Below are 14,346 nucleotides of genomic sequence, written 5' to 3' on the forward strand. Positions count from 1 at the left end.
AATATTCCAGAGTTATGGGTTAGCTAACAATCCCGTTGCGTTTTCCACTTAAATTGTCTAATTAATTTATCTGGTTTATTGGTTGACAGGGTTAATATTATACGTAGCTTTCTCCCGAAGCACTACTCGCCTATTCAAGTTAACCTAACGCCTATATTCGTATGGAATTAGGATTAACAAGAACACATTAATAATTCCCGTATAATAACCAAGCAACACGATTAGGTATATCCCTATCCTAACCGCAAATCTGTTCTCGATGCTCGAGTTCAAGATCTTGCTCTATTCAATCTTATTTTCAATCTAAATTTCCCTCTCCTGAGTTCAATCCTAGATTCGTAGCTAATATTCAGTTGGTGATCAAGAAATCATATAATTAAGCACAAGATTGAATAAATAAACTAATATAATAAAATAACAATAACAATTCAAGTTTCAAACTACAACGTTCATGTAGCACCCAAAACTCTAGAACTAATGAACTATGAGATTAAAAGAAGAGAAGAGAAGAAAAACTAGTTAGAGGCCTCCTCCAAGTGTGGTGTGTGTTCCCCCACGTGAATTCCCCTCCAAAGTATGTTAGATCCCCTCCAAATTAGGTTTAGACTTACTTTTATACAAGTTGGGTGGGTCTTGGGCCGAAATAACCTTGTCCCGAACCAAGTAGGAAAAATCCCGTCACGTAGGGTCCAGGCTAGTGCCTCACGCTGGCGCTGGCGCAGAAAGCAATGAGTTTTCCGCCTCCAATATCTTAAAGTCAGTTACGTTTTTGTTTATTTGCATTGTGTATCTCGTTCTTGTCTTCCACCAGGGGGGACAAACACCAAAGGGTGTCCCCTTTTTTTATTCTTTTATTTTCTTTTTCTTTTTCTTTCGTATTTTATTTAATTTTGCTCCAAATCTCTTAATCTTCATACCGCTTTTCCTACACAGTTAAAATATATCATTAAGAATTAAGTGATATAATTAACACTCAAGAGATGATTAAAAGTACTAGAATGTGAGGAAACAATGGGTAAATATATACATTTTTGGCCAAACATCAGTGTGTCAAGACTGTAGTGTATCTCATCAATAAATTGCTTACTGTAGTTCTAAATGGGAAGACACCTTATGCGCTGCTATATGGGGAAGTACCTAAACTGGACCATCTGAGGGTGTTTGGTTGTTTGAGCTCTGCTAGTAATTTACCTAGGAGTGACAAATTAGCTACAAGAGCAAGGAGAGCAATGATGCTAGGATATTCTGATACTCAGAAGGGCTACAAATTGTTTGACCTTAACACAAGGACATTTTTTATGAGTAGAGATGTCAGCTTCAGGGAAACCATTTTCCCTTTCAAAACTAGGAAAGCAAATGATGATGATCTGCTGTTTGTTCCCATAACAGAAGCCACAAGGAAAGTCTTGCAACCTGAATTGCTAGATGCCACAAATCTCCCAACAGAAGCACACAATTCTAACCCTGGTAATGCATAACCTGAACCTGTAGCTCCCATAAATCTTACAGAAGTTGTTGAAACTAGTAATGACACACTGGAGGTTCAAGCTGAAACTGAAGAGGAAACTACACCAATTTAGGAACCAAGTATGGTAGATCAACCAACAGACAATGATAGGGGGAAGAGAGTGAGCAGACCTCCAATTTGGATAAAGGATTATGTAACTACAAGTAGACCCTCTGGGCAGTGTTCATATACAGTATCTCACTATGTGGACTACAACAGATTGTCAACAGATTATCAGTACTATTTAGGATTATTTTCAGCCCAAATTAAACCGAAGAATTTCACTGAGTCATCTCAAGACCACAACTGGATAACAGTAATGAAAAAAGAGATAGCAGCTTTAGAACACAACCATACCTGGGAGCTGGTAGATCTACCAAAAGGTAAACAAGTCATTGGATCCAAATGGGTATACATGATAAAGCATAAGCCAAATGAGGATATAGACAAATACAAAGCAAGACTTGTTGCCAAGGGATACAAACAAAAGGAGGGTCTAGATTACCATGAAACATTCTCACCAGCGGCTAAAATGATCACTGTGGGGACTATCATCACTGTAGCAGCCTGTAAGAACTGGGGATTGCACCAAATGGATGTCAATAATGCATTCTTGCAAGGAGATTTATTTGAAAAAAATTACATGGAAGTTCCTCAAGGTTTTCAACAACAGGGGGAGTATAAAGTGTGTAAAATGATCAAATCATTGTATGCCTTAAAACAAGCTTCGAGACAATGGAACATAAAACTTACTGATACACTCTTAGCAGCTGGCTAAAAACAAAGTTCCTATGATTATTCCTTATTCACCAAACAAGCAACATCTTGGTGTATGTGGCTGACCCTTTAATCACCAGAAGCTGCAAGGAATAGATACAGGAAGCAAAAACCACTTTGCATAACAATTTCAAGGTAAAAGATCTAGGAGAGTTGAGATATTTTCTAGGAATCAAAGTAATGATATCCAAAGATGGCATACTACTCAATCAGGGGAAGTATGCACTTGGGCTAATATCTGATCTAGGACTCAGTGATGCTAGGCCTGTAACCACACCATTGGAAGTCAATTTGAAGCTCACAACAATAGATTATGATGAATGTGTTGGGGGTGTCAATGACTGTGTACTTGAGGGCATAACAACCTATCAAAAGCTGATTGGGAGATTACTATATTTCACCATCACCAGGCCTTACATCAGTTTTGAGGTGCAAGTACTAAGTCAGTTTATGCAAAGGCCAAAGACTTCATACTGGAATGCAACATTGAGGCTAGTGAAGTACATAAAAAATGCACCAGGACAAGGACTGCTGCTGAAGAAAGACCCTCAAGCCCAGTTGACAGTGTTTTGTGATTCCGACTGGGCAGCATGCCCAAACACTAGAAGGTCAGTGACAGGGTACGTGGTAAAGTTGGGAGAATACTTGATTTCTTGAAAATCAAAGAAGCAGCAGACAGTAAACAAAAGCTCAGCAAAAGTTGAATACAAAAGCATGAGACCAGCAATCTCAGAAGTAATTTGGCTAGAAGGATTACTAGTAGAGTTAGGTATGCCAGTTTCCAGACCTGTACAACTCTTTTGTGACAACAAAGCAGCAATTCAGATTGCCTCTAACCCAATCTACCATGAAAGAACCAAGCATATCGAGATAGATTGCCACTTCATTAGAGAGAAAATTAAAGAAGGGCTGATACAAGCTCAACATGTGAGCACCAAAGATCAGCTGGCAGACATACTGACAAAAGGCTTAGGAACCATGCAACATTAGTACTTATTGTCCAAGCTTGGAGTATTCAATGTATTTCATCCTCCAACTTGAGGAGGGGTATTGGAAATGTATTATAACTAGAGTTAGTTAGTCAGTTACAAGTGAAATTAAAATACAGTGCAAGGACACGCGACTAGCAGGTGCCCAGCTAAGAAGTACTAACTACTCTGTATAAAAGGAAGGTCTTCTTCCCTCTCCGTATAACAGAAACATTACACGCAGATTCTCTCTAGAATATTCTACTGTTGCATTGCCTACAATGGCCTCTTCTCGTAGCTGATCTCCAGTAAATTTGACACGGTCACTCAGTTTTTTTCGAATGGGAAAAAGAAGTAAAGTGAGTTTAGAGTAGAACGTGCCACGTTGCTGGAACCAAGAGCGTTGTCGGCGTAGCAATGATATATTAGTGGAATACCTTCATGTGCAAACGTGCTTTTGTCACACATTTTAAAGGATAGAGCACGATTAAAGTTAATTGAATATACCGGTTACTGGATATTGCCGAGACGTGAAAAATATTCTATCCTGCAACCTGGTGTATCTTGAAAAAAGTTGTTACACTCTTAAAGTTTTTATTCCTGGTTATTCAGTTCGCCGCGCACTAAAAAGATTTACTATCAAATTAGTTTATCACTTAATTAATACTTAATAAATTAATACTAGTTTATCAAACAAATGAATATAACTTTTTTATCACATTCTTAACATATTTTTATTTAATATATAGCTCTTAGGATAAAAACAATTCAATTAATATAAATGATGAATAAGGATAAACAATTTTTCATGATTAGTTCATGAACCAAACGACGTAAAGCATCTTGTAGATACGTTCAGGTGGCTAAATTTTTAACAGAGTTGGTTAAGTAATCGATAATTGGAAAATTAATCTTATAGGCTATCCATTTGAAGATGGAGCCCACAAATATAATTGGGAAAATTCTGCCAGTCAAAGCATGAAAACGGAAAAAACACCAAAAACACGGACGCTACTCTCCACATGGAGTCTCTTTTCATTCGAAAATCTTCACTCTCTTTTGATAAACTTCCGCCGATTTGCTTGACCACCGCGTCTCCGCTTCGTCGTCGTGAAGCTCAATTCCCCCCTTCTAAACCCATTTTCAAATATTAAATCCGAATCATCTGCCCGGTTTGAACACCCCCAAGTTGTTCTCACATCAGTTTCAGTACGTATACTTATGTGCAAATGTAATAAATGGCTAGGTTACTTTTTAGGCAATTAATGAGATTGAAGGAGAATGGACTTTGATGGTCGGTAATTACTGCAGTTGTTTTGATCAGAATTGTGGGTTACATATTTTGAAGAGTTGGGTCAGGCGTTTATGTTAGCGGGTCTCTGTCATTTTTGGACAAACAACTCTGTACATAAAGAAGAAAGGAGTTTTGGTGGGGATTGAAAAATGACAAGTATAACGGATGCTACAATAATTCATCATGTGGGCATTGTGTTGCTGCTACTATGGTTGCTTAATTCCTTCGATTGTTGTCACCCTTTTGCTTACTTCCTCTCCCTTATCTATCTCTACATGGTAAGTTGCTAAAAGATTGTATTTTTATCACTTCATGTACAGTTTCTTCGTCGACTGTCAAGTTTAGATGGTCTTATATCATTCTTTTTGCTTCAATTTTCAGTATTTTGATGTGGGATTTATCAAGATTATGCTCTTAAATTTTGAAGGTTCATGAGCAGTATGTGACTAAATTACGGAGGAAACTACAGTTCGAGGAAAAAAGACAGTCTTCTCAGCGCCGAGTAAGCTTTTTCCAATTTGATTCCCTCTTTTCTTAATAGTCTTGTTTCCCTTTTTTTGGGTCTGTTGAAGATACTCTATTTAATAAATTTGGAAACTTTATTACTTTTTTGTTGTTGGATTTACCAGACAAAACTAGTTAATTGAAGTTTGAAAAGCACAAGGATATTCTGATAGATTTGGGAACTTCTAAGATTTACTAGTAACAGTTTCTAAAGTGACATATGCCTGGATTTATTCTGATTCTTCCAGTTAATAAGTAGTTCAATCTTTAAATGTGTCTTTTTTTTTTTTCTGTGTTCCTTTAACACAAAAATTGTGATTGTAATCTTTCATTATTCAGAGAATCTTTTAAGACCTAGAGTAAGCAGCATCTTCCCTGCTGAATCTTGATGTGGTTTCGAGTTACAGACTTCTTTCGTCTAAAGCATTTTTTTGGGCTTTTACCAGGTCCTTTCAGACTCCGAATCAGTGCGATGGTTAAACTATGCGATTGAGAAGATATGGCCTATCTGTATGGAGGAGATTGTTTCACAGAAAATTCTCCTCCCTATCATTCCATGGTTTATGCAAAAGTACAAACCCTGGACTGCTGTAAGTGTTCAAACTATGTGTACTTTCTGCTAAACTACTTTCTTACATTCTTGATTCGATGCATCATATGTCATGTAGTGCCTCTGTTTTCTACATTTTTCCTGTATTAAGTGTCTTTCTTGAATTCAAACAGTTCTACTTTTCTTTGACAATATAGTTGTTCATCTTATGCCATAACCAGCAAATTTGTAACTTTTACTCTAAGTAATTAAGTTGTTTGTTGAGCTGAGTTATCAGGAGTTTTTTTTCTTTCCGCTAATGCATACAGAAAGAAGCTGCAATTCAGCACCTCTACTTGGGAAGAAATCCACCTATGTTCACAGAAATGAGGGTTCTTCGTGAATCTACTGGAGATGATCACTTGGTATGTAATCCTGACTCAAGAATGTTTGACTTATGTCAGCAGTTGGCTTCTGCACATTTGTGCTCTATTTGCTGTGGCTTAGATTTATATATAACATGTGCAGGTCCTGGAGTTGGGAATGAATTTTCGTACTGCTGATGACATGAGTGCACTTCTTGCCGTGAAACTGAGGAAAAGGTTGGGCTTTGGGATGTGGGCGAAGTTGCATCTGTTGGGCATGCATGTTGAGGGAAAGGTGATTCACTAATGGCAATTAATATTGTGAAAACCTGATACTGTAGAGGGAAATGAGTTTTTTATTTTGTGTGTGTTTTGGGGTTTTTTTTGGGGGGTGTGTGTGTGTGTGTGTGGCGGGGAGGGGATTAGTAGTATCAGTTTAATGTACAGTACTTATAGTTGAAGACTCTGTGAAGGTTTGAAATATTCGTATCAAGTCATAAAAAACTTTGATGAGTATGTTTCGAATGACTCTCTTTTCACGTAGAACTGCTTTACACACTCTTGAATCTTGATGTGAGCAATATTTAGCTTAGAAGAGCTGATTAAAAATTAATTAGCTAGAAAGATAGTTGAAGACTGAATTTTAAGACTTGAAATTCAAGGATTTGCGGCACCCAATTCTTGTGTGCTTAGGACATACGATCACCCCTTGGTATTCTTTTTATATTATTGTTATATTATCTTAATCATCTCCTAAATTCTCTGGAGATGCCTGGAGGCAAAAGGTGTGTCGGTTCCCTACATTATGGCGATTAAGGACATGTATGATGGGGCTAAGACTCGGGTTAGGACAGTAGGAGGCGACTCTGAGCATTTTCCGGTTGTAATGGGGTTACACCAAGGTTCTGCGCTCAGTCCGTTCTTATTCGCCCTGGTGATGGACGCGTTAACACACCATATTCAAGGGGATGTGCCATGGTGCATGCTATTCGCCGATGACATAGTTCTGATTGATGAGTCGCGAGCCGGTGTTAACGAGAGGCTGGAGGTTTGGAGACAGGCTCTTGAGTCTAAGGGTTTCAAGCTGAGCAGGACGAAGACGGAATACCTGGAGTGTAAGTTCAGCGCTGAGCCAGGGGAAGTGGGCGTGGATGTGAGGCTTGATTCGCAGGTCATCCCGAGTAGAGGTAGCTTCAAGTACCTTGGTTCGGTTATCCAGGGGGAGGGAGATCGACGAGGATGTCACACACCGTATTGGGGTAGGATGGATGAAGTGGAGGTTAGCATCTGGAGTCCTGTGTGACAAGAGAGTGCCACCGATACTCAAAGGGAAGTTTTATAAAGCGGTGGTTAGACCGGCCATGATCTATGGGGCTGAGTGTTGGCCTGTTAAGAACTCACATATCCAGAAGATGAAAGTAGCAGAAATGAGGATGTTGCGGTGGATGTGCGGGCACACTAGGATAGATAAGATTAGGAATGATGATATTTGGGAGAAGGTGCATGTGGCTCCTATCGATGACAAGATGCGGGAAGCGAGGCTTAGATGGTTCGGACATGTTCAGAGGAGAAGCCTAGATGCTCCGGTACGGAGGTGTGAGCAGCTGGTTACGGAGGGCACGAGAAGAGGTAGAGGGCGGCCTAAAAAGTATTGGGGAGAGGTGATCAGGCAGGATATGGCGAGGCTCCAGATTTTCGAGGACATGACACTTGATAGGAAGATGTGGAGATCGAGTATTAGGGTTGTAGGTTAGGAGGTAGTTGAGTTGTGCCTTACTTCGTAACATGGTGGGACTAGCCATGTAGGGTTTTTGTCTAAGATAACTAGTGGGAATGTTGTGGCTTACTAGTTCGCTTTTCAGTGCAGGTCTTGTTTACTAGCTATCGCTTTTGCTTTACATCTTTCTTCTACATTTCATGGTGTTCCTATTTTTCTTATGACTGTTGTGGTGATACTAATATTTACTAATATTGTCTCCCTTTCTTTGCATATTTCTTCTGGATTTCATGGTGTTCCTATTTATCCTATGGTTGTTATTGTGATACTAATATTGTCTCCCTTTTTGCCCTTTTGTCTTTTTTTTTTTTTTTGAGCCGAGGGTCTTTCGAAACTGCCTCTCTACTCCTTCGGGTAGGGGTAAGGTCTGCGTACACACTACCCTCCCCGTACCCCATTAATGAGATTATACCCCATTAATGAGATTTTACTGGGTTGTTGTTGCTGTTGTTGTTGTTGTATCTTAATCATTACTAGGGTAAAGAACATGGTTTCACAATGTTTTCTTTGTTTTTTTCCTGGTGAAGTAAGGCTTGAACAGATTTGTTCTGTTAAAGCCTAAAGAAATATCTGATGAGAGAAATTTGCTTATTCTAGACATTACCATTTCTCAGATAAAGAACATGCTCAATGTAAACTGGTAGGATCACATAAGATCTTGATAGAGTGACACTTCACATATTAACTAACTTTACAAAAGGGCTGAGAGATTCTAAGGTGAATTGCTACAGAAATCTTTCAATCATAGGTTTAAGTAGCTCTTCCTGATGCTTTGCAAAAGGATTTTCCTGGTCTATTCTGGTTGTTCTTTGTTTATCCCATATTGTGCCCCACAGTCAGTGGGTGCATGAGTGCGCCACATGACATATAAATTACCAAGTGGTTCACATCTTTTCTTGATTTCTTGCACATGAAGCACCAAGTTTAGTGAGCTACCCTTCTATTCCTCAAGTTTTTAGTTGTAAGAATGGCTTTCCCTGCTGCTAGCGAAGCAAACAAGTACACTTTTGTAAGTGTTCTAGGCATGCATACAGCATACCAAATGAGAAGACTCATGACAATTTTAGAGAATTCTATGTTCAGCATAGTTTAGCCGTTGAATATAGTTATTCTCCTCTCAACTCTTTTATTTCTTTGTATTGTTTGATGGCCATATTTTAATTCCTAAAATAATATATTTGAATGTATCGCTATTCCATGTAGGTCTTGGTTGGGGTAAAGTTCTTAAGGAAGTGGCCGTTTATCGGTCGTTTGCGGGTGTGCTTTGTGGAGCCTCCTTATTTTCAGATGACTGTGAAGCCAATTTTCACACATGGGCTTGATGTAACAGAACTTCCTGGAATTGCTGGATGGATGGTTAGTTGAATGAGTATCTGTGTCTGTGAAACATTGAATTCACATTTACACAATCTTCCTAAGATTTGTTTGTCATCCTTATCAGGATAAACTACTTGCTGTTGCCTTTGAGCAGACACTTGTCGAGGTGCGGTTCGTTCATATTTAAGTCTGTCTTATATTTAACGGTATTCCCCTAATATGTTTGTGGTAGAAGCACATTTTAGACTTTGATATGCTTCAGAATGGTGGAAAAAGTTTCAAATAAGTTACGTTTTTGCTGAAAATGGTTTGAATAGCTTACAATCAGGTAATGTGGTCTCCAAGTACCCAAAAGAAAAGGAAAAACAGACAGCCTTTGTAAAGAGCTTTAGACTAAGTTATTCAAAATATCTTGCAGCCCAACATGCTGGTGGTGGATGTTGAGAAGTTTGTGTCGCCGCAACCAGGTAATGGTCACGCTAGTTCCCGCTCCCCCAAACCTTTTGGTGCTTGGTTTGCTCCAATATTATTGGCTCCAACTCATTGACATGAAATTTGAATTTAATTTTAGATACAAGAATTATCAATACTCAAGAAACTATAATTAGAGAATGTTTCAATTAGTTGAGATGGGAATTTCATTTTTTTGAAGAAAAATCATTATGAAGATTGTTAAAATTTGAAAAATAATGTCTTAATATATTAAAAAGATTTATATGCATATTTGAAGTTTGATTTCAATCTATAAGTTTTACTATTTATAAAAAGTAGGTAAATAAGTGAAAACTGGCTTTTGAGACTTTAAAAAGGCAAAAAGAGTCATGTGCATTTTCTCCATCCAAAAGTTGAACCTTTAAGATCAAGTCTCATTTTCCGGTAAATCGTTAGTATTATGTGCACAATTTAAAAATTAGGACAAAAGCGCACATCCGCTTAAACCAGGTATCGAGAATGCAATTTTGCCTTTTTTTTTTGTTGTTCTTTGTTCTTTTACTTTGTTAAAGGGTTACCCCAACCGGTTTTAGCCCTGAACTTGTCACCTACTTAACCCATTCAGATATCAGATTATTTATCTGGATTAAAGTAAATCAAGGAAAAGAAGTTTTAGAAGGCCACCTCCTGCTTGAGTGAATACTGAATAGATAATTAATCCCTAGTTATGTTGTGATAGATTATAGCGGCTTGCAAGCATTTTTATTCTACCAATATATGATTCTGTGCTAGTGTTGTGGAAGAAGTCCCGATTACATGAATGCAGTGAAGTTAACTTGAATGTGTGGAAAGCCTGGAATGTTTTATTTGTTTTAAGATCATTATCCACAATGTTATAAGGTGATATTGGGCGGTGAATGAACCATGTCAGTTACTCATTTTTTAGAACTTAAACTGGTTGATAGTCTGATACACAACGCGTTGTTGATAAAGTTCTAATATGAGCCATACTGCACTGGTAGGGGATTGAATAGGATTTGAGGTGGTGGTCATGTTTTCTGGAATATTTAGTGTGTTGTAGTGGGTGTCTCGACCTAAGCAATAATTGAAATTACATACAAGCATACAAGTTTTGCTACCATTCACTTCCCCACCCCCAGGAATAATAAAAAAGGAAACGAGTAAAAACATTAGGACCTCAATGTGCTTGAATTTAGTCTATTTGATTTTTAAAACAGTAGGCAAGATGCGATATCTGAAATATTTGTTTTTGAGAAGGAAAAAAAAAATCACGTTTATTTTATTAATGGTGGAGGTGTTCATAGAATTGAACATTGCATGCTTATCGTCAAACACAACACTTTTTATCTTTCATGTGTATAATAGTATAACAAATACTAATTAATCATACGTTTGTACATGCTGCAGAACTTGTGTAGATGGAAATATGGGATTAGAGTTGTTGGGCTTCTGTTTTTTCGAATGATGGAATTCAATTAAATGTGTACCGCTGTTATAAAAAAAAAATGTGTACAACTGCTGCTAGATAAGTCTTTCGTTCTCATTTTGTCAGAAAACTGGTTCTCGGTTGATGCTAAGGAGCCCATTGCTTTTGTTATTTTAGAAGTTCTTGAAGCAGCTGACATGAAGCCATCAGATTTAAATGGTAGGTAGAAAATTGTCTTGCTGTACTTCTGTCAAATTATTAGAAATGTATGCCTAAGAGCTGGGTGGTCTTTTTCAGGATTGGCTGATCCATATGTTAAGGGACACCTTGGCCCCTACAGATTCAGGACTAAGACTCGGAAGAAGACATTGACTCCACAGTGGAATGAGGAGTTCAAGATTCCAATCTGTACATGGGAGTCTCCTAACAACATGCTCAATCTAGAAGTTCGTGACAAGGACCATTTTATTGATGATACATTGGGGTTTGTCCTATTCTCTCTTGGCAATTTAAATACTAGCCACCTTTCACCCCTTGACCATGTAGTGGTTGGGTTACTCTCAGAAATTTTCGTTCTTTTGTGGTCTCTTCCGGTCTTGTGACGATCTTAGTGACCTAACTCATGCTTTAGGGGCTTGAGTTCTATTTCTATACTCATCTTGTGCTCACAGTTTTTATCATGTTTAGCATTGTGCTTCAGCTGTCTCTTCTGCTAATCTTGTTGCTATCGTACTATGCTGACATGCAAAATATAGCGATACTAGTTTTTGACGTATGTTTTATCATTTTGTTCGCATCTGGAGTTTTCTCATACATGAGAGGAATTAGGGTTTCTTATTTATGGGTTTTGAAACATCAGAATGCCTTATGCTCGACAAATCTCATTACAATCGATTTGTTTGTTGTTTTAGATTTGGTATTTATCTCCAGCAGACCCCACTTCAACCCTCTGGAAAATGAAGAAAGCGGATTTTTTTTAAAATAAAGGATCTGCATTTATAATTTTGTTTTCTAGTGCTACTATTGAACTAGACGTGTAAAAGTTCTCTTGAACTTTGACTGCTAAAATAGAGAAGTGTCTTTTTTGACGTTAATAAACTGCATGAACCACCTCATCTAAAAGTTTAAGTTACATAAGGGATCACTTCTAAGTATTTATTTTAAACCTGCAACACGCCCCTTAATGTATAGAGTTCATACTTCTTTGTCGGGCTAAGCATGCAGAAATATATCCTTGGTGAGTGGAGGTGAGACTCGATCTTAGGTCTGCCTACTTTGATACCATGTTGAACTGTGTGTACTGTGTCATCTAAAAGTTAAAACTAGTAGATTATACTACTATTCTAATCATTTATTTTGGCCTGCACCAAACTTATTGGACGATAAATTTTTCCCTTTTGGTGTATGCTTTATCTGTCATTTCCCCTTTTTCATTTTGACATCAGTATGTTCTCCAACTGGAATATTATTCAAAGCTGACATAAGCAGCCTATTTACTTGAATGTTCTTTTTTTATGTTAACAGAGATTGTTCCATCAACATCTGCGATTTAAGGGATGGGCAGAGGCGTGATATGTGGCTGTCTCTTCAGAACATTAAAATGGGGAGATTGCATCTTGCCATAACTGTTGTTGGCTGTAGCAAAAAGGTATATTTTCTTATGAAATTTGTCATTAACAAGAAATTAGAATGTTAAGAAGCAAAGATTTTGCAGGGATTATCTTCTTTGCGCCTGAAAGTGCTCTGCGTTATTCTGCTGATGAATCATGAATGCACTAAAACTAGTAAGGACTATGCTAAGTTTAAGGCAGTGCTAAGTTTTCAGCAATTTTCAGGGTGCGGAGCAGTCATATGAGCGAGGAAGCGTGGACGATGAACAGGATATCAAATTTGCTGAGATGGATACAACTGAACAAAGCTCCTTAACCACTGAATCAGCCGATAAATCATCAAAAGCTGCAGATAAGTATGAACCTATTAATATCGAAGGGCAGCAGGAGACTGGTATATGGGTACACCATCCAGGGAGTGAAGTAGCACAAGTCTGGGAACCAAGAAAGGGAAAAAGCAGGGTTGATGGGGAAGTTCTTGGCGTGAGTGGTGATTCCAAGGGAAGTTTTAAGTCAACAGCAGGGGGCTCCACTCACAATGATGAGTGCAGGTCTGATGGAAGTGTTAATGGAAGTAAGCCAGATTCTCCTAGTCGAATTCACAGGGGTTTACATAAGATCAGCTCGCTTTTCCACAGAAGTCCTAGACACGAGGATAAGTCAGGCAATCTCGGAGAACCTGAGACATCTCAACACGAGAATCTTAGGGCGGTTAGTGCCAAGGAAATTGGAGTGAAGATTATAGTGGATGACACGGTTTCCCTTTCATTATTGGCCACAACACCTACAGAAGATGGAAAGGAGAGTCATGAGGGAAATGGGGAACGCCCCAAAAAGGGGAGAGTGAGAGACAAGGCAAAGAAAATCCTTAAACATGCTGGTAAGTCTGTTGGTGGTGGCATAAAGAAAGCGGTGTCGCGGAAGTCATCAGGAAAATCTAAAGGGGAGCTAGAATCATCAGAGACAGAGAGAGTGAGCTCCCTGGAATCTGATTCTTCTGATGCAGAGTCTCAACATTCATCAATTGATTCGCCTCGAGTTGTAGCACCTTCAGTTGGCAACACTTCCTTAGCCAGCTCTGGTATTGAGAGTTTTGACACCACAATAAAGACCAGTGGACTGGTAGATAGGGAAAGCATTAAAGGTCCAGATGAGGTAGCAGGGAACGCAAAAGACAATCATGGCTTTGGTCAGACTTCAAGTTTCAAAAGTTCTAGTTAGACCAATGAAGCGAGCTCTGAACGTGTTAAGAGGACAGTTTTCTCATCCCCTCCACCCCCCCCCCCCCCCCGTACAGTCTCTTTAAGCAGATTGATGTTCTTATTCCGTTTTACTTGTATATGCTGTTATGTCCTGCCTGTAATTGCTTCATGTAGGATAAAGCAAACTGTACCATAACTTCAAAAGTGTCTACTTCGTTCAAGTTCTCTAAATCATGAAATTTTGGAAAGATACAACTTTTCTTAAAATCTCTTTCCTTGATTCCTCACCAGTGTAAAAGTTCTGGTTTATCTTGGTCAAGTTTGTAGGTCATGAAAGTTTTGGAAACATCAATTTTGGATCTTCCATTTCTTTGTTGGTTCTTTTATCTTTCCCCTTCTAGACGCCGAGCAATTTCATGTGCTCTACTGTACATGGATTTTGCGCTAGAGGTCTTTGAATTGCTCTTGTTTGAGCTAAAGGAAAGAGGTCTAACTCATTCAAGAAATGAATCAAGGGATTTCTCCGTCTTTTGGTGTATAGGCGTCTTGTTGATATCGTATTAGATTTGAAGTCACTTCACAAATTTTGTAATCTGCCAATAACGGGTTGTTATTGT

At 38.4% G+C, this 14,346-nt stretch overlaps 2 protein-coding genes across 2 annotated transcripts; both read left to right on the plus strand.

Annotated features, from left to right (window-relative positions):
• The first annotated feature begins 2,464 nt into the window (after positions 1-2,464).
• LOC108948111 (uncharacterized mitochondrial protein AtMg00810-like) lies at positions 2,465-2,941 on the plus strand. The gene has a single exon (XM_018776814.2). It carries the CDS (start codon positions 2,465-2,467, stop codon positions 2,939-2,941), a length of 477 nt encoding a protein of 158 aa, XP_018632330.2.
• Positions 2,942-4,225: 1,284 nt separating this feature from the next.
• Positions 4,226-13,996, plus strand: LOC104113636 (C2 domain-containing protein At1g53590-like). Its single transcript, XM_070181454.1, has 12 exons — positions 4,226-4,824; positions 4,974-5,048; positions 5,497-5,640; positions 5,909-6,004; positions 6,108-6,239; positions 8,925-9,077; positions 9,163-9,204; positions 9,457-9,505; positions 11,044-11,136; positions 11,215-11,401; positions 12,442-12,565; positions 12,753-13,996. The coding sequence occupies exons 1-12, from the start codon at positions 4,696-4,698 to the stop codon at positions 13,746-13,748; spliced, it is 2,220 nt and encodes a 739-aa protein (XP_070037555.1). The 5' UTR covers positions 4,226-4,695; the 3' UTR covers positions 13,749-13,996.
• Positions 13,997-14,346: the final 350 nt, after the last annotated feature.

Source organism: Nicotiana tomentosiformis, chromosome 7, assembly GCF_000390325.3.
Source record: "Nicotiana tomentosiformis chromosome 7, ASM39032v3, whole genome shotgun sequence".
Taxonomy (NCBI): domain Eukaryota; kingdom Viridiplantae; phylum Streptophyta; class Magnoliopsida; order Solanales; family Solanaceae; genus Nicotiana; species Nicotiana tomentosiformis.